This window comes from Equus caballus, chromosome 2 (genome assembly GCF_041296265.1).
Source record: "Equus caballus isolate H_3958 breed thoroughbred chromosome 2, TB-T2T, whole genome shotgun sequence".
Lineage (NCBI taxonomy): Eukaryota > Metazoa > Chordata > Mammalia > Perissodactyla > Equidae > Equus > Equus caballus.
This window is the reverse complement of record NC_091685.1, coordinates 47,360,445-47,379,272: the sequence shown is the minus strand read 5'-3', so window position 1 is coordinate 47,379,272 and position 18,828 is coordinate 47,360,445. Positions and strand designations below refer to the sequence as shown.

The following is an 18,828-nucleotide window of genomic DNA, read 5'->3' as shown; positions in this document are numbered from 1 at the left end:
GCTGTCACCTGTGCTCCTCGGCCCCGGGCATCCAGGAATCGGGAGCAGGGCAGGACCAGGGTGTGCCCCAGGGAGCCGTGCACCTGTCTGAGGCTCCATGGGGCTCTCGTGCCCCTTACTTACGGGGGGGGGGGGCAGGTGGAGCCCGCACCCCAGGGCCTCTCCTTCCAGTCATCCCTGTGATGTGGGCTGGGACCCAGGGAAGCCGCCTCTCCTGACTCAGCCAGAGCCTGTGTCCAGGGACCCCAGGGCTCCTGCAGGGTGCCCAACCTCAGGGCCCAGGGGAGGGCCCGGCAGGAGCTTCAGAGGCATCTGTGCATGCCTCCCCCCAGTGCAGATGGGGAAACTGAGGCTCAGCCTCTCCCCAACCCCAACTCTGCCGCAGCAAGAGGAGCCTCCATCACCTGGCTATCCCTCGAGACCCGCCCCTGCCCCCAGCGTTCCCTCCCAGGGGCTGCCCACCCCACCACATCGCCCACACCCCGAGCTCCCGGGCAGGACACCTCCCGATGTGGTCAGGAATCCCTGATCACATTTCCTCCTCTTCTTGAGATGGAGATCTCTGGGGTCCCGAGCATGGGAGAGATGCTGAGAACCAGGGTGCTTGAGCCCAGGCCTGGAGGGTGGGAGGCAGGGTCGTCCTGAAAGCCCACCTTGAGGCCCCCCCTCCTCTCCTCTGCATTCTTGGTGGCCTCAGCCCCCTGCTCTGTGGGAGCCCCGGGCTGGGCAGTGGGCTCAGAGGCAAAGCAGCCTGGGCCTCACCCTCCTGGGGCTCATGGTCCAGTGAGGGAGCTGAGTCTAAAAGCCACTGTCAGCATCATGTGGTGAGGGCTGGGTATGGGCAGCAGATGTGGGCTGGGGCTCTGAAGATGAACAGGAGCCCTGCTGGGGGACAAGGTGAGAAAGGGCATTCTCGGAGGAAAGATGTGGGTTGAGCAATGTGGCCGGGAAGTTCTTGGGGTCCAGCCCTGGTGAGGCATGGAAGGGGGCCTCGACACAGAGCTGGCCGAGGCTGGCCCCTGGAGGGAGGCTTCAGACCCCGGGTGCGTCCTGTGCACGGGAGACTGTGCAGGTGTCAAGGCTGGTGGGGAGGGTGGACGGAGTAGACAGGGGTGTGATGTCTCCCAGGTGGGAGCCTCTGGGAGGTGAGGAGCAGGGCAGGGAGGGCAGAAGGGCGTGGAGAGAGGTCAACTCCAGGGACGCCCAGAGGCGCAGGGCCTGCAGGAGTCGGTGTCCGACTCTCAGGGTGCGGGTAGAGGTGGACGGAGAGGATGGCAACTCCTCAGCCGCATGCCTGGGACAGATGGGAGAGAACTGGGGGTTGGGACAGGGGTCAGAGGAGGGGCAGAGTGTGCTTGGGCCACCAGGGACTTCTCAGAGGCCCACGTGCCTGCTCAAATCCAGGCTTGTCCTGGGAGCAGAACTGGGGGTGCTGTGGGCGCCCAGACCTGGTTTTGTCTAGCTCCAGACCAGGGTATCAGTTCTCGTCTCAGACGTCTCCCCAGCGCCCCGTGCCCAGTCCCCCACCAGCCCTCCCAACTCCTCCTCCACAACTCCCCCACCGCCTCTGCTCCCTGGCAAAATCAGGGCCCTGGGAGGCAGCTGTGTGCCACGCTTCACCTTGCTGCACCCACACCGGGACCCCTTGTGGGCATGGAGAGGCTGCCTCAAGAGGCTCCTCAGAGGTCTGCTCCCTCCAGGCACATGCTCTCACCTTGGCACCCCGCCCTCGCTCTGGCTCCCCCGCTCTGGCTAGTCCAGACAGCAGCTAGGGACACCCCTAGCTGCCCATGACACCACGGTCACGGTCGCCCCCTCCCTGCACCCTCTGGGGCCCCTCACCAAATCCCCACTGCTTGTCCCCCCCGCCCCCCAAGGCCTGCCCATCAGCCCAGACTTGCCTCTCCAACTCATGTCTCCCTTTGCTACAGCCACACCAACCCCTTTGCGTCCCTGCTTATTCCAGCTCCTTCCATCCCAGAGCCCCACGAAGGCCATTCCCTCTGCCAGCTCATCCTGGGGGCTCATCCTGATGTCTCTCCTGTCCTCAGAAACAATCTCAGCTCACACCTGTGCTGTGCTCCCTGGTGTCTGGCCCTCACCTCACCTACAGGCCCTCCTGCCAACCTAACCCTCAGAGTTACGCTGTGTGAATAGACGGTCAGGGCCCTAGGGACCACGGCTTTACAGGTCAGGAGACCAGGCGGAGAGCTGGGGCCAGGCCAAGGGAGGCCACCTCTCCAGAAGGAGCAAAGGAGGGTTGGACCAAACAAGTGGCTCCGGCCACTTGGCAATGATTCAATGCTGCCTCCCTGGTTTCAGCTCCAAGAGAGACTTCTGGGAAATGTTGAAGGTGGAGGGCTCCTCCTGCCCCTGGTTCAACAAGCAAACAGACGATCCCAGCCCTCGGAATGGGACCAGCACCCAGGGGGCCTTTGGGAGCATCGGGGGCCTCCTGGCTCCACGTTGGGCAGCTGGGCCCGGGGACCATTGGCCAAGAGCAGGAGAAGGTGAGGATGGACGGCTGGGAAAGAGAAGAAAGAGGAAAGGGCAGAGCAGCCCAAGAAAGAGGAAGACAAGATGTGCAGACTCACTGGTGACAGGGAAGAGAAAGTTCCTCATAGAGGTGTTTACAGGTCAAGACTGGGCCCAGGGGAAGCCAGCAGGACTGAGGATGGTGAACTCCATGGAGCACGGAGTGACTATGCAGTGGGCCAGCCACTCTGGAAGGCAGTTTGGGAGTAAATGTTAAATGTCTTAGACCATTGCACCCTTTGATCAGGCAATGTCGTGTATGAATTCCACCCTGGAAGTAAGTATTCTCATTCCAACGGGAAGAGGTGGACGTACAGGAGAGGACATCAGCCTTTGAAGGTGCCAGAGAACATTGGAAATAACCTAAGTGCCATCGAAGGGGAACTGTCCCTCTTGCCTGCTGCCGTGATGGAGTAACACAGCCTGGACTTACCCTCTGCCCCCAAAGCAAGAAACTGAAAACCGTGAATCAGCTGTGTTCAGAAACTAGGCAAAAGGAACTGGGATCCCCAGCAGACCAGGGCAGTCCTGCTGAGTTAAGAAGAAAGGGATCAGGCCTCAGGACGGCTGAAGCTGGTGGACACACAAGCAGAGCTCCCGAAAGGAGGGAGCTGCACAGACAAAAGCTACAGCCATCGGCAAGGTCCCCTTAGCATTGGCTCAAGAACCTGCCGTGTGTGTCACGGATAAAACTCCACAGTACGGCACAGTGAGCCACTAGGAGCTGTGCACCGAGTGACTCCAGAGCTCACACAGGGTGAGGGGACATTGGAGTGCTGACCAGCTGGACTTGACTGTCCTCAATGGTCCCTTTGGCCTGCAGGAGAGACCCCATAGGCTGCGCCTCCCCAGGGCTGAACCGGCCTGGAGTAAGGCTGCTCTACACCTAGTGTAACTAAGCTCAGAGTCCCACCCAAGATCAAAGCGAAGCCCAAGTCACTGAGCACAGGCCAGACACGCACAGCCCTCTCTCCAGGAGGACTGAAAGTAAAAGAGAAAATTCCAGATCATAAAGAAAGTAAAAACACCATGCCCAGCATCCCAGCAAAAATTACCCACATGCCAAGAAGCAGGAAAATGTGACCAGCAAAAACGTGAATCAGGAGAAATAGACCCAAAGATGACCGCAATGGTGGAATTACCAGACAACACCCTAAGACAGTCTTTCAAACATTTTTAAAGGGAAATATAAACATAAAGAGGGAAATGGAAGATATAGAAAGAACCAAATGGAACTTTATAAAATCTCCAGTGAAGAATGAGCTGGGCAGGTGTGTTAGCCGGCTCGGGTGGCCATAACGAATACCGCAGATGTGGGTAAACAGTGGGAATTTATCGCCTCGCAGGCTGGAGGCTGGAGTCCACAAGCAAGCTGTGGTGGGGCTGGTTCCCCTGAGACCTCTCGGCTTGGCTTGTAGACGGCCTCCTTCTCACCATGTCCCCACATGGTCTTTTCTCTGTGCATGCGCATCCCTGGGGTCTCTTTGGGTGTCCAAATTTCCTATTCTCCATAGGACTGCTCTCAGATTGGTTTAAAGCCCACCCAGATGGCCTCAGTTACCCTTAATTACCACCTTTAAGGCCCTATCTCCAAATATAGCCACATTCCGAGGTATTGGGGGTTAGGGTTTGAACATACGAATTTGGGGGGATGCAATTTGGCCCATAAAAGTAGGGTTAACACAGGCTGGACACTTCAAGATGATATCCATGAACTTGAAGCTATAGTAATAGAAACTATCCAAAATGAGGTACAAAGAGAAAAAAAGAAAAGGGAAAAAAACCCAGAGCCTCAGTGACGCCTGGAAAATATCAAGCTGTCTAACATCAATATAAGTGGAGTCTTACAAAACAAGAGAGAGGCAAGAACAGAAAAATTAAAGAAAAAGTATAAACCTACAAACAAAAGAATGCCTACAAACCCCAGGAAGGATAAACAAGAAAGAATATATAACAAGGAAAATCACAATCAAATTCCTGAAAAACAGGGATAAAGGGAAAAACCCCAAATCAGTCTCAGCGAACACCGTCACATCCAGAGAAGCAGAGACAAGGGGCACGGCTGAATTCTCACCAGAAACAGTGCAAGTCAGGGATGATGGAAACATCTAGAACACACTGGAAGAACATCTCAACTTAGACTTTGATACACAGTGAAGGTATTTGTCCAAAATGGAAGCACAACAAAGACTGAGGACTTCCATTTCATGATTTCTATAAAAGCTCCGGTCATCCATCACCAGCAGACTTTCATTACAAGAAATGTGAAAGGACTTTCTTCAAAGACAAGGAAGTCGATACCCAATGAAAACGCATCTCTACTCAAAGGAATGGAGAGTGAAAGAAATGGTAAATATGTCAGTAAACATGAGACATCTTTTTCTCATTTTTAAAATTTCTTTTAAAAATAATAGAAAGCTTAAAGAAAAATAACAATGTGCTGTCATGGTCACAGCACGTGGAAGTAAAATCCATGACAATAAGAGCAAGAAGCCTGGGGCAGGGAAACGTGAGTGGACTGTGTAAGGTGCTTTGCATGGCCTGTCAAGCGGGTGATAGTGGGAGGTGAGGACAGCTGCATATTGTAAGCCCTAGAGCAGCCGCTGATGAATAAAACGAAGATGTGTAGCTAATAAGCCCACAGTGCAGATGAATGAAATACCCAAAAAAACACTCAATTTGTCAAGAAGAAGGCATAAAGGAGGAAACAAGAAACAAAGAACAGCAAATAATTATCAAAATATGGACCCAAACCCAACCACACAGGAAACTACATGGAATGGAAATGGTCTCAATCCTCCAGTTAAATGCAGACATTGTCTTACTGGATACAAAACCAAGACCCAACTGTAGGCTGACGCGCGAAGGATATTGTACACAGAAAGAGACAGCAGCCGAAAGAGGAGGACAGCGATTGGAGACTGCAGGGTTCTAGAGGCCGGGGGCTGTGCAGAAACAGAGCCCCCAAATCTGCAGAGGCAGCTGAGAGACTCCCACAGCCGACGTCTCAGTCGATTGTGAAGACGGCGTGCTTTCCCCCAAGAACAGGACCAGGCAGGGATGCCCACTCATCCCCTTCCGCACAACACTGCGCTGGAGTCTCAGAAAGGGCAACGCGGCAAGAAAAAGAAAGAGAAGGCGCGTCCATTGGAAAGGAAGGGAAACATTGCTTCTTCGCAGACAACGTGACCACGTATATAAAAGTTCTACAATGTCTACAGAAAGGCTATGTGGCCTACACAGCTCATTTAGTGAGGTCACAGGACACAAGGCCAACAGTTTAGAAAATACACATGGGTTTTTGAAATTTAAAAGAGCAAGAACACACTCGCATTAAAAACATGAAGCATCTGGGACAAATTCAACAGAATGTGTGCAGGCCTGTGCAGGCCCTGCCGAGGGAGGGGACAGAGGACGCCGTAAATGGAAAGGTACGATGCTCACAAAGTGGAAGACTGGGTTTCGGCAAGATGTCAGTTCTCCCCCAAGTAACCAGAGATCGATGTAATCCCAATCAAACTGCAGCAGGCTTGTTTGTGGAAATTGATACGCTGATTTTTTACACTCATGTGAAAACAGAAAGGAGTTATCGTGGCCACAACAATTTTGAAAAGGAAGAGCAGGGCTGAAGGACGTGCGCTGTCAGCCTCGTGGATCCAGCCCGGATGGCGTAGGCAGGAGGAGTGCCAACCGATCGACGAGACGGAAGAGACGGAGTCCACAAACAGACCGGCGCGTGTGCGACTGATGTCGATTAAGGCTGCCCCAGGTAGAGAAGCCCAAGGTGACCTGGCCTACATGCCGATCTATATGACCCGGTGGATTTTTATGGTGTGAATGAGTGCTGCCCCAGGGAGAGAAGCCCAGGGCATCCTCACCTACACGCCGATCTATATGACCAGTTTTGTATCTAAAGCTATACGACCGCACAATAACCAGACCTCATCTGCACTGAAATCATTTAATGACTTTTTACGTCATCTTTTCTTTTTCCAGTAAAAATAAGTCACGTACCCATGCCTTATAAATTTAGCCCTAACCCTCAACTCGGGGCAGCAGCTCTTCACTGCCCATGGGTCTTGTCCACATGCTATTCCGTACTATTCTCTAAATAAAAGAGCACTACTGCCAGACCTTGAGAGTCCAACAAATCTTTCTTTCGACTCTTTGGCTTGCCTTCCCCGCATCACGATCACCAGTGTTGTCGGAGGCGCCAGGGTAATTCCACAGGGGAAAGGTGATCTTTCTAGGCAACAGTTGCTGGAACAAGGAGCCTTTACCCTCACCACGTGCAAAAAGTAGACCAAAGGGACCATTTTGCTAAATGCATAAGGTAAAACTATAAGTCTTCTGAATCTTAATAGAAAAATATGGATGGTAATCACGTTTTCCCCCCTAAATTGTCATCAGGAAAATAAAAAAGATTGCTGTCCTTGGCCTTTCTTTTTCATTCAAACATGGTCACTGGGAGTAATTTACAAAGAAATCATTGAACAGATGAAGTTAAATGTTGGTGTGTGGCCATGTTGCCAACTCTGGCTTTAAAATAGCCACTCCCTGGCCTGGTGAGATGCACCTCATTCACTCATTCGTTTATTCTCTCATTCATTGGAGCAGCATTTATGGGGCAGCCCTGTGTCCCATGGCAGCTGGCTAATTCCTCCTCCAGTTCCTTCCCCGGGGCTCTTCCTGGGGTACCGTCTGATCCCCCTCTGGCCTGGGAGCGAGGCCGAGGAGCTGCTTTTCTCCTTTCTGTCTCCCAGGCTCAGTCAACAGATGTTTACAGAGCCTGGTTCTAGGGGCTGAGGACAGGGCAGAAAAGGAAGGTTGACAATCCATGTCCCCAGGGGACGAGATGGAAACAGCCCAGTTAATTGATCGCTCGCTGCGTGCCAGCAGAGAGTAGTGGTTCCAAAATGTGGGGAAACTGGAAGAGGTTAAGTGGCCTGCTCAGGGCCCACCGGACACAGCTTGTAGGCGGCAGTGCTGAGGTTGAACCAGGAAGCCTGCCCAGGGTCAGCCTCCACGCTCTCTCTCTGACTCCCATCACCGCAGAGCGGGGCAGTGGGTGTGCAGGCCATGCCCATGTCCGTCCCCTGCGTGCATTGGGTTGGAACAGTCGAGCAAGGAGGACCTTTGGAGATGGTCTGGTCCTGCCACTCCTCGTTCAAAGAGCCTAGGGGAGGCTCACCTGGACCTGCACACCAAGCTCTCCGCCCAGCACACCAAGGCTACCCCCACGTCCACTCTGAGGGAGGAGACCCCGTGAACACCTCCAGCCCTTCCAGAACAAGGAGCAGAACCCCTGAATGAGGCATGCTGGAGGACACGGTCCTGTGTGACATTGACTTTGGACGCCACACATGTCTACGTCCCTTGTTATGAAATGGACACACTGACCTCCACCTACCTGCTGGAGAGGCTGAGACACTGGGAGCTGGATGTGGGGGTTCGCTGAGGCAGGGCATGCTCTCTCCTGCTCATCACTCAATGAACGTCCCCAGGCCTCCGTCACCTTTATAAATTAAGCCCTGGGCACCAAGTGGCCTCCCATCTTCTCACTGTGTCTTGTCTCCCAGCCACCTTTGCTCTGAGTCAGGGGGCTGATCCCCCTGACTCCTTTGCCTGCCAGCATCCTGCCAGCTCCAGGCTCCAGAGCCGGGAGCACTGGCGGGAGATGCAAGGCATGCAGGAGAGGACAGCTTGCCTTGGCTCTCCTTCTGGAGGTGTCTCTGAAATTGGCTACAACCCTTCTGGGATCCCAGCTCCCCAGGAGGTGGCAGCCTCCTGCACAGCCCCAGGCCCTAGAGGCAGCCCCCGCCCCACAAACCAGCCTGGCCGCTGGGGGCTGCATTCCTGGGCTCTCAACTACCTTATCTTGCCCTTGTTCCTCCTTCCCTGGGGGGCAAGCCCCCCGCCCCTATTAATCTGAGTGTCCTCCCCTTCCTCATTTTGCTCTCCCTGCCTACAATGTCGAGGAAATGAACTTCCTCTCATTTTGACATAGTAACTCGGTTTTTGTTCTGGTGCGTGGACCTTCAGTCAGGCCTGGGAGGCAGGAGCACCCCTCTCGGGCCGCAGTTTCCCCAGCTCCACTGGGGGTCCTGCGGAATGCAGCGTGTCGTCAGGTGGGCGGCCGCCCCTTCCTCGTCCAGCCCGGTCCAGGCCCCGGGCCGTCTGTGGGCGCGCGGGGCGAGGCCGAGCGCCAGGCCGGAGCCGCGGCGGGCAGCGGCGCAGCCCAGTGGGCCGCACCGTCTGAGTCGAGTCTTGGCTCTACCTCTCGTCCTCGGCCTCGGGCCCTCGTCGGTAAAACTGGGTGATGCTGAAGGGCGTTACAGGGCTGTCCGTGAGGAACCACCAAGACAAATTCGCAAGGGGCGCAGGAAGCTGTTATCTCCTTCGGGTCCGTTTAACCCCAAGTTTGGGGGCTAAAAGCTAGTATTTAGCTGGCATGAAATTGACAGTATTTAATGATTCAAGCCAACACGGACGTGTAAGTGAAGAATCTCTGCATTCGCCCGCATTTTCAAGCTGCAACAAGACCACCGGGAAGGCTAAGCCCCCCGGACTCCTCCGGTAGCTGGGACCCAGACCGGCCCCAGCCCCGCGACACGGGCGCCCACTCCGCTCGCCTTAACCTGCCCCGCAAGCCGCGCCCCACGTCGCCGCCGCCCCTCCTTCCGGCCTCACCCCTGCTCCTGCCCGCCCCGGACCCCGCGACCCCGCGACCCCGCGACCCCGGCCGCCGGGACCGAGCCCGCCCTGGCCCCGCGCGCCACTCTGCGCAGGCGCAGAACGGGCCTGCCCCGCCCCGCCCACCCGATGCATATGCAAAGAAGGCGACCCGGCGCCGTCCGGGCGCACGGGCGGGCAGGGAATGGGGCGGGGCCAGCCGGCGTCGGTCCGTGGGAGAGGCGGCCCGGGGCCGTGGCAAGGGGCGTGGCCAGGGCGGAGCCGGGCCAGGAGGCGGGCGACTGGTCTACCTGAGGCGGAGAGGGGCGGCGGACAGGGGGCCTGCAGCGGGGATCCGGCGTGGACCGCGGCCATGAGCACCGTGGACCTTGCCCGCCTGGGCGCGTGTGTCCTGAAGCATGCGCTGACCGGGGAGGTGAGGCCGGACGGCGTCCTGGCAGCGGCATCAGGGGCCGGCGTGGGGGTCGTGAAAGCCGTGGGAGGCTCAGGCTGCGCGTGCGGCGGGGCTAGGGGCGCGGGCGGTGGTCGGGCGGTGCGGGGCCCCGGGCGCGCGGCGGGGCTGGGGGCCAGGGCGGTGGGCCCGTGTCACCCCTCACCCTCCACTGCTCAGGCCGTGGAGCTGCGGAGCCTGTGGCAGGAGCAGGCGTGCGTGGTGGCCGGCCTGCGGCGCTTCGGCTGCATGGTGTGTCGCTGGATCGCCCGGGACCTCAGCAGCCTCAAGGGGCTCCTGGACCAGCACGGAGTGCGCCTAGTGGGCGTGGGGCCGGAGGCCCTGGGCCTGCAAGAGTTCCTGGACGGTGGCTACTTCGCGGGAGGTGCCTGCCCTCCCTGCCCCTCTTCCCCGGCAGCCGCCCTGAGGCCCTTCCCCAACCTCAGGGCATTGGCTGTCCCCGTTTTGTCGAGTCCTGATCCTCCTCTCTCCAGGAGCTGCCTGCAGATGCCCCTGTGTCAGCTCCTCTCATCTCTCCTGCCCCCTCCAGCTGGGGCCCAAACCCTCACCCACAGCCATGATGTGCCTCCCACTGTGGACAGATGGGCAGTGTGGCAGGGCCTGGTGGTGACTAGTCTGGTGTCAAATCAGGACCAAGCGTCTTTACTGGGTCAGCTGCAGGGCCACTCCCCACCACGGCCTTTGGTCACTGTAGATGAGACTCTGAACTTCATCAGCTGCGCCCTCCCCTAGCAGGAGTAGCTGGGACCAGAGCCCAGGCTGTGGCAGCGCCTCCTCTACCCCATTGGGACCCCTCCGCCAGCGCCCAGGATGTGCCCCCCAGACCCCTGGGCCCAGTGGCAGAATCCAGGAGAGTCCTGCTCTTCCCTTTTCAGGTCACCTCTGGGCCTCAGCTCCTCTAATGGTGGGGTCAGCCCGCCCTGCTCTGCCCCTCCGGGCCCTGGGTGGGTGAGCGGGGCACCAAGGGTGGACAGAGGGCTGCATACAGGAGGGTGAGCAGGGCAGTGGTGGACCCAGGGCACACCTTTGGCCTCTGCTTTTCAGAGCTGTACCTGGATGAGAGCAAACAGTTCTACAAGGAGCTGGGCTTTAAGCGGTGGGTACGGGGTCCACGGCTCCTCTATTCCTCTTGTCCTTGCTGCACTCTCCCTGGGCAAGCTGCTTCAGGTGGCATCCACCACTCCCGCCAGCCCTTCGACCGGGTTCTCTCTTGGCTGCTGTCGGTTAGGCTTCTCACCCAGGACCTAACCCCAACAGGCAGCAGTGCCCAGCCCACCCAGGGGGCTGAGAGCCTGGCATGTCAGTCAGGGGCCTTCCCAGCCACCGTGGGTGCCTGTGCCACAGGCTGGCTGCCTCGCCTGATTGGCAGCACCAGCTGAGCCAGATCCTGGGGCTCAGCCAGCTTGGGCCCCAGTCCACGCAGGCCCAACCGGCCCCCAGGCTGAATGCCCCGAGGCTCCGGCAGCTGCTCCTGGCTGGACAGGGTGCGTCCACGGGTCAGGCTAGGCTGCTTGCTGGGCCGGCTGCCCTGTGCCCTATCTGAGCTCCTGGTAAGATGGAGGGGGTTCCTGCTTGTGGGAAGTGGTCTGTGCATCTTGTGGAGACTGGGGGCAGGTGCTGGGAGTCTGGACAAACCAGGTGTGTCTTTGCAGGTACACCAGTTTGAGCATCCTGCCGGCTGCCCTGGGGAAGCCCGTGCGTGATGTGGCCGCCAAGGTTTGTGGTGGCCAAGGTCGTGTGGGCCTCAGGGTGGCATGAGTCCCCTGGGGGTGTCCATCTAGGGCTGACCCGGACCCGTTCCCCTCCCTCCAGGCCAAGGCTGTCGGCATCCAAGGGAACCTGTCTGGAGACCTGCTGCAGAGTGGAGGGCTGCTGGTGGTCACCAAAGGTGGGCCGGCGGAGGGGCACCAGGGGCCAATGCCTGGTCACATGGGGTGCCAGCGCCACATCCTCAGGTGGGAAGGTCTTGCTGAACTTGGTGACCATGCCCTGACCCTTCCTCCCTCCCTCTGGCTTGTCAGTCTCATCGTGGTTCCTCCTCTGGTCTGGCCTGGCTCTGAGTGTCGGCCTGGCTGGGTAGGGTGTAGCCAGATCGGTTCACTCAACTGGGTAACTGGGAGAGGTCGTGGCTGGCTAGGGCTGCCTCTCTCCTTCCAGCACACAGGGGCACCCTGACCGCTTCCCCACTGCTGCAGGTGGTGACAAAGTGCTGCTCCACTTTGTCCAGAAGTCCCCGGGCGACTATGTTCCCCAGGAGAGCATCCTGCAGGCCCTGGGCATCTCTGCGGAGGTCTGCGCCAGCGCGCCACCCCAGGTGAGCTCAGGCTTGGGGTGGCACTGCAGGCTAAGCATGCCCCCCTGCCCAGCTCCCCTGGGCTGAGGGCTTAGTGTGGCCAGATGCTGAGCTGGACCTTGCCAATTTTAGGTCACTTTGTGCTCACCGAAGCCACAGGATGTCACTGTCACCCCATTTTGCAGAGGGGAAATAGAGCAGGGAAGGGCCAAGAGCAGGGTGGCCCAATGGGCAGGCACAGCAGGGCCCTCCCCAGAGGGCGGTGGACAGCCCGGGGGCTGCAGGGTAGAGGAGCAGCTCATCCTCTCATCCTCGGGAGGGTCGGGGTTTGTCCGAGGTGACTGTGGCCAGTGTTAATGTGGTCCTGGTGGCTGACTTCCTCTGCCCTCAATGGAGGGGAGCGTCCAGCACATTCCTTCCTCTGCTTGGGCCACAGACTGCCGGTGGGTGGGCCCAGCTGCTCTTGGCCCCGGGGAGTGTGGCTGGCCTGATGGGTCCCTGCTGCCTCTGCAGTGTGACGAGGAGGCGTGCACCAGGTGAAGGCCCCAGACCTCCGAGGATCGGAGAGACGTCTGCTGCCCAGGGCTTGCTGGGAGTCAGATGTGAAGACTCGTTCTGGAATCTCTGGGCTGGGATGCCGAATTCTGCCTGGCCGAGGGTGGCAGTGAGCATTAAACGTTGGTTTCCGGCAGCCCTGGCCTCCACTGCTCTTGGTTTCCTCCGGGCTGGCGGGGCAGTTGCGGGTCCCAAGGCATCATCTTCCCGACTAGGAGAACCGCTGTTCCTTGGGTGAGGGGATGCGCCCCTGCAGCCTTTCTGGCACGTGAGGGCCAGGGGTCTGAGGACAGGCCCAGGGGCAGGACAGGACGATGGGGTTGGGCTCTGGGGTCAGGAAACTCCTCAGGCCCCAGACAGGAGCCCAGCCCGGAGGGGCTGGGGTCAGTGCTCACGTCCGGTGGGAGCGACTTGGGTTTCCAGGGAGGAGGTGGTTTCGATTCCACACACTGGATTCTGGTGGACAGTCACAGACTTTTAGGGAAGGCCTAGTCTCCTGGGTGGACCTTCACTGATGTGAGAATCGCCATTTGCACCCTGCTGGGCCCAGCTGGTATGTCCAGCTCCCCCGACACCTTCCCTCAGGAGGGAAACAGGCCCCTCGAGCCTAACCGGCTCCAGAGCAGAACTCCCGCCCCTACCGGCTCCCAGAGGCTCTCTCCTCCCAGTGGGTTCAGAAGACCTTCTCAGCACCTCCCTGTACCCCTGGTCCCGGCCTGGATGACCACAGTGGCCTCCTAGCTGACCTCTCTGCTCCCCCCCACCCCCCCTGCCTGCCCTACTTCTTCTCTCATTGGTCATTTAAAAACTCAGGGCAGGTGATGATGTCCCTTTGTGGTTTAACCCCTCCGCTGGCTTCCAGTTACACAAAACCCCAAATCCAGATTCTGTGCTGAGGCTTCCAGGGTCTCCTCCACCCACCTCCCCGCCAGTTCCCTCCTGAGTCAGTAGCCCCCTACCCCTGTCTGAACTTGTGGTCCCCGAGGGCTGGCATTTGAAGGCATCCTGGTCACTGCTGTGTCCCTGGCACAGGCACCCTGGGGAGAGCCAGATGCAGTCGGTGGACAGAGGTGGACTCACCCTCTGGGGCACTGCCACCCTGACCGCCCACCCTGGGCCCTCCTGGACACACAAGGCAGCCGACTTCTTTGAAACGTTTACTTAGCTCAAGACTGAAGCTCGTGGACGTCTGACGAGGGCGCGCTTTGGAGAGCGGGCGGAAGACAGTCAAACGCGTCTACAAGGCTGCGATGGGGCGGCGCTGCCCCGGCGGGCGGGCGTGGCGGGGGCGCCGGCCGGGCCTGCTCGCCCCCTCTCCGTGTCCGGGCGCTGGCGGCCCAGGCCGCAGAGCGCACGCCGGTCCCCGCCGCTGCACCGTCTGGGCGCAGACCGGACGCCTCCGGACGGCGGCGGGGCGTGGACCGCGCAGCGCGGCTCGGCCTTGGCTACCAGACGCGGCATCGCTGCTGGGGGTGCATGGGGGTGCCCCGGGCGCAGTGGAACGCGTCCGCGAAGGCGGCCAGGTTCTGCAGCGAGCCCAGCACCCTGCGGGCGGACGGAGGGGCCTGAGACAGCGCCGGCCAGGGCCGGGGCGGGGGGCGGGGGGCGGGGGCGCGGGGATCACTTGCCTGTACTTCAGGGGACTGTGGACGTCAGTTTTGATGGACTGCAAGGCGAACTCGGGCCGGTAGGACCCGCACCACACCTGTGGGCGCACGAGGGGCGTGGCTGCAGGGCTGGGGGGCGGGGCGGGCCTGGGGTGGCGGGAGGGACAGTGTGGTGGTCTCTCTAGGCACAAAGGAGTCCCTCTGGTCCCAGGCTGCTCTTTCTGATGCGGCGGAGGGAAGCCAGCAGGTTCCCGCCCTTCCTCTACAGCCTCATATGAATCCTCAGCCCCAACCCCCAGTCCTTCCTTTTCCTCCGGGAAGCCTTTGAGGCCTGTTCTGGTTCTGGCTGGCTTGCCTGCCCACGGTGCCCCTGGAGGCAGCCCATAGTGGGGGCCCTCCAAAGATGTGAGTGGGGAGCTGGTTTCCAGTCTGCGAGGCGTGGCATGGTGAGGGGGGGGGCAGGTCGCTCGGGGACTATGGCTCCTACCTGGGCGTAGTTGATGAAGAACAGCTGGTCGTAGGTCAGATCCAGTCCTGGCAGCTGCTGATCCTTGCCGCCCTCTGCTTTCCACTTTAGGTATGCCTGCGGGCACCAAACGGGTGCTGGGCCCAGGCCTGCCCTCCCTCCAGGGGACAGCGCCAGCCTGGCCAGGACTGCGGAGTCCTCGGATCTGGGCAGAATGGAGGTCTGGTGCCAGGCTACCCCAGTGGGGGTCCTGCCTCTGCAGCTTAGGGGCCTGTGAGCGCCCCCAGGGACGGGCACTCACCACCTTAATTACTCAGTGGCCATGTGACCGCCTGCCCTGGCTGGGCACTCCGGGGACTCCCTGCCCGGGCAGCCTGCCACACGGTGCCCACCTAGAATGAGTCCTGGTGCCCAATACCTGAGGCTGCAGGTGCAGGGGTGTTGCTGAGGCCAGCAGACGTGCAGTGACTGTCACTGTCTTACTTGGAGATGGACAGTGACCTCCCCAGGGTGCGGAGGCCCCGGCTAAGGTTGGGTAGATGCTGGCAGAGCAGCCATGGTGCCCATGCACACTGCCAGGCAGCCTCCCCCGGGGCACCACTGCCTCCCCATGCAGACAGAGAAGGGTCCCGGGATGTGCCTCGGCTCCGGCAGGGGCAGCCTCTGCCACACCGAGGGTCCGTCCCCCACCTCCTCGAGGGGCCCACCTTGTATGCCTGCCGCACCCCTCCGTTGTCAGCGATGTTCTCCCCGAGCGTGCTGAACCCATTCACCTGCACACAGGAGACAGGATGGCCCAGCAGCGGGGGCCCTGGCTCCTCTCCTCCCCTCCCCCGGGCCAGACTGGAGTGCGGTCGGTGGGGGCAGACGGCCCAACCGCGCTGCTGGCGGCGGGCTCACATTTTGCTGGTCGGCCAGGTCCCAGGAGTAGTTCCCGTACTGGTAGATCATGCACTCGGACTGCTCCCGGAAGTGCTCAGCTGAGAAGTTGCTCCACCAGTCCAGCATGTTGCCGTTCTTGTCGAAGTTCCGGCCTGGGCAGGGGGCAGAGGCTGGCTCTCTCCTGCACGCCGCCCCCCACCCACCCCCAGGTGTCCTCCTGGGAACCCCCGTATCTAGAGCTCATGTTTCTGAGCAGCGAATGGGTCCTGAAGGGCCTCAGCCTGCTCGCAGGAGTCGGCACCGGGTGACGGGGCTGCTGAGGCCCCTGGAGAGGGAGGGCTTTAGTGGTCTTCCTTTCCACCCCAGAGGTTAGGGCCTGGGGTCTGGGTCCCAGAGGCACCATGGTTTAATGACCCTTCCTGATGTCCACACTCTCTAAACCCCAGGTGAGGGGAGCATATGACCTGGAGACCAGTTTGCCCTCGGGAGGTCCCGATGCCTGAGCCCTGTGGGAAAACCCCCTCCTGGGATGCAGCCGGAGCCCCTGTGCACGTCACAGGCCGCTAGAACCAGGCAGGGTGGCCCTGCCCAGTGGTGGGAGGTCGGAGTGTTGGGTCACCACGTCCCTGGACTGGAGAACGCTGGCTGCTCTGGAATGACACTGGGCCACGCTCTGTGCCAGGCCAGGGCCAGGAGCTTCCCAGGTGTGCTGGGCAGTGCCACTGTTCCCATTTCATAGACCCAGCTCGGGGGTGGCCAGTTAGTGAGATGAGTCAGGATCAGGTGCTCGGGCCCTTGTGCCCTCCCCTCCATCCCTCTGCCTGGAGCAGGAGCGCTGGACAGGGACTGAGCCTGCCATTCAAGACCTGCTCTGCCACCCTAGCTCCCTGGGGACCTGGCAAGTCCTTTCCATGCCCTGGGTCTTGGTGTCCCCACAAACAATGAGGGGGTTTGATGGACAGCCCCAGGGCCCCTTTCTGGAGGTCCGACTTGGCCCTCAGTCCCCTTTTGGGGCTGCTGCTCAGTGGAGGGGTGTGTTTGTGACTGGAGGTGCAGCTCTGACTGCCCAGGCAGCCCCCCTACCATTGTCGTCAAAGCCGTGGGTGATCTCGTGCCCAATCACCATCCCGATGCCCCCGAAGTTCAAGGCCTGCGGCTGCTCCTTGCTGAAGAAGGGGGGCTGGAGGATCCCAGCAGGGAACACTGCCCGGGGGTGGGGGGCAGAGAATAAGCTGTGAGTGAGCAGATCTGTGTGCCAGGGCCTCTGGGGGTCCTGCCATTTAACCCACAGCCTGGGAGGTTGAGGGGATGACATGCGCCCCACTTTACAGATGAGAAAACTGAGGTTGAGAAGCCCAGAGGGCAGGGCCAGTGAGTGGCAGAGCCGGGACTCAAGCCCACCATTCTCTGCTGCCTTCGGGCAAAGGGTCTGGCTGCCCCCGCCCTCTAGACCTCTGCCCTGCTCACACACACACCCTCACACACACACACAGGAGCGAAGATTCCCTGCAGGGGAGTGACGGGGTGAAGTTCCTACAGGCGGGAGAGGTGGTACCCACTCCCCTTCTGAGCACAGGACGGGGGCCCAGGAGGAAGGGGAGGGGGGCCGCTCCTTGCCCGCTCTCCTCTGGCACTGGAGGGGTTGGGGTGGGCGGGGAGGGGTGAACATACCAATCTGGTTCCGGTTTGGGGAGTAGAACGCATTAACCACAGCGGCCCCTATGATCCAGCTGTGATAAACAAGCCACTCACTTGGAGCCCGAGTCTCCTGGGGCCCTCCCTCCTGACCAGCTGAGCAGAGCCCACCATGAGCTTCATGCTGCAGCTGTGGGACCAGCGTGGCTGACAGCCAGGCAGAGTCCTGGCCAGTCCAAAGATCTGGCTGCTTTCCGGGGCCCCCGCAAGCAGAGGGCACAGAGGGCTCTGTGTCAGACCCAGCTGCCCTCCCCTGCTGGCCTGGCACCCAGCCCACTGGCCCCCACGCGCCGTGCCACTCACAGGTTCTGGTCCACCTTCTCCCGCAACTTCTTGATGCTCCGATGGGCGCTGGCCTTGAGGTTCTGCAGACCGTTCTCAAAGTACAGGTCCTCTGAGAAGTGCAGCTACAGGAGAGGGGCGGTCAGTGCCGGGCACGCAGGTGGGGTCCGCCAGGGGCCTGGGGCAGGTGGGGCAGGGAGGCCAGGGTGCTGGGGGGGCCTGTTGCCCATGGCCAACAGGCTCTGAGTGCGGGTGGACGGGGGGCCAAGCCTGGCTCCGCGCATTTACATGACTAAGCAAGTTCCTTAGTCCTCCAGGCCTCGGTTTCCTCATCCATAACAGGGTGACGCTGGGTGGAGCGTCCCCCACACATGGTGAGGTGGCCGGGTTAGCAACAGAGCACCACCCCCAGGGACTCGAGAGCTCATGGTCTATGGGGCTGCTTCAGGGAAGATCGACCTAGGGTGAGGGGCTCTTGAGGGCCCCCCCCGCTGGTGGGGGCGCACCTTGGAATACTCCTCATCCAGGTGCTTGTTCCTGTCCTCCAGGATGTAGTTGGGGTACCCAATCTGCTCCCGGATGCTCATGGCCTGAGGAATAGAAGGATGGCTGGTCCGTGCCCACCCCACCGTGGGAATGCTGGCTCTGCCCCCTTCCCCCCCAACCATGTGGGTAAGGGGCTAAGGGACTCGGCCCCTCCTTGCAGGCTGTGAGGACAGGATGTGGAAGGGCTTGGCCCGGGGCCGACCTTCAGACCTGACAGCCAGCCAGGGGTCTGGTGGGGTGAGGACTGGGTGGAGTTGCTCAGCTGCCATTTGTCACACTGGCTCAGCGGGGCCTCTGCTGGGTCCTGGCACCCTGCTCCCCGAGGCCATGGCCACCCCACCTATTCCCAGGGCTGCTGGGGGGTCTCCCAGGCTTGGCTTCCAGTCCCACCTCCGCCCACAGCCCTTTCCTGAATGAGCCCCCCCACCACCCGCCTCGTCCTCGTCTCTAATGTGGGTGTGAAGATTGACAGTCACCCCATGCCCCCACCCTGGGACCGCCCTCTCCGGGTGGGAGGCCCTGACTGTGTGGCACTCCAGCCGTCCACCCACCTTCTCCCGGGCCTTCTTCTTGGACGCCTCATCCATCCAGCCCAGCTCCTCCAGGGTCTCCACGAAGACGGCCCGCACCTTGTTGATGAGCTCTCTGACCTGGGAGAGTGCGTGGCCCTCGTGCCTGGGGGACCAGCCCTGGGGATCTCTGCAGGGGTCTGGACAAAGCACTGCCCTGGCTGTGTACCTCTCTTGGTGTGGTGTGGGGAATGACCTTCTGGGACAGGGTCCCCACTGCTGCCTGCCCGCCCCTGACTCAAACTTGTACAACG

At 60.3% G+C, this 18,828-nt stretch overlaps 2 protein-coding genes across 6 annotated transcripts in view; one reads left to right on the top strand and one right to left on the bottom strand.

Moving 5' to 3' along the window:
- The first annotated feature begins 9,445 nt into the window (after positions 1–9,445).
- On the top strand, positions 9,446–12,663 carry PRXL2B (peroxiredoxin like 2B). 3 transcript variants are annotated; one of them, XR_011433826.1, is made up of 7 exons: positions 9,446–9,643; positions 9,839–10,043; positions 10,724–10,775; positions 11,332–11,395; positions 11,492–11,634; positions 11,875–11,993; positions 12,486–12,663. XR_011433826.1 is itself a non-coding variant. In XM_023627690.2 (7 exons), the coding sequence occupies exons 1-7, from the start codon at positions 9,581–9,583 to the stop codon at positions 12,510–12,512; spliced, it is 606 nt and encodes a 201-aa protein (XP_023483458.2). In that variant the 5' UTR covers positions 9,472–9,580; the 3' UTR covers positions 12,513–12,663. The 3 variants fall into 3 exon arrangements, 2 of the variants coding, with proteins under 2 accessions (XP_070110822.1, XP_023483458.2); XM_023627690.2 differs by having other exon boundaries at positions 9,472–9,643; positions 11,492–11,567; XM_070254721.1 differs by lacking the exons at positions 10,724–10,775; positions 11,332–11,395; positions 11,492–11,634; positions 11,875–11,993; positions 12,486–12,663 and adding an exon at positions 10,415–10,715 and having other exon boundaries at positions 9,456–9,643; positions 9,839–10,328.
- A 1,008-nt stretch (positions 12,664–13,671) lies between these two features.
- MMEL1 (membrane metalloendopeptidase like 1) overlaps positions 13,672–18,828 on the bottom strand; it is a 36,932-nt gene continuing 31,775 nt past the window's right edge. Inside the window, exons 15-24 of one of the 3 annotated variants that reach the window (XM_023627578.2) lie at positions 18,557–18,655; positions 17,966–18,049; positions 17,481–17,584; positions 17,154–17,212; positions 16,566–16,685; positions 15,501–15,634; positions 15,308–15,373; positions 14,622–14,717; positions 14,156–14,232; positions 13,672–14,072 (exon numbers count right to left, since the gene is read on the bottom strand). In XM_023627578.2, the coding sequence (XP_023483346.2) occupies positions 13,973–14,072; positions 14,156–14,232; positions 14,622–14,717; positions 15,308–15,373; positions 15,501–15,634; positions 16,566–16,685; positions 17,154–17,212; positions 17,481–17,584; positions 17,966–18,049; positions 18,557–18,655 (939 nt within the window). In that variant the 3' untranslated portion in view covers positions 13,672–13,972. Of the gene's footprint in view, positions 14,073–14,155; positions 14,233–14,621; positions 14,806–15,307; positions 15,635–16,565; positions 16,686–17,153; positions 17,213–17,480; positions 17,585–17,965; positions 18,050–18,556; positions 18,656–18,828 lie in introns of all 3 variants that reach the window. The other 2 variants (XM_023627582.2, XM_023627585.2) reach the window with 2 other exon arrangements.

Excerpts from the sequence above, each read along its gene's own strand:
- PRXL2B (XM_070254721.1), top strand. The coding sequence starts at position 9,581 with ATGAGCACCGTGGACCTTGCCCGCCTGGGCGCGTGTGTCCTGAAGCAT. Across the intron at positions 9,644-9,838 it reads AGCATGCGCTGACCGGGGAG|GCCGTGGAGCTGCGGAGCCT; the intron begins GTGAGGCCGGAC and ends TCCACTGCTCAG. Across the intron at positions 10,329-10,414 it reads GGACCAAGCGTCTTTACTGG|GAGTAGCTGGGACCAGAGCC; the intron begins GTCAGCTGCAGG and ends CTCCCCTAGCAG.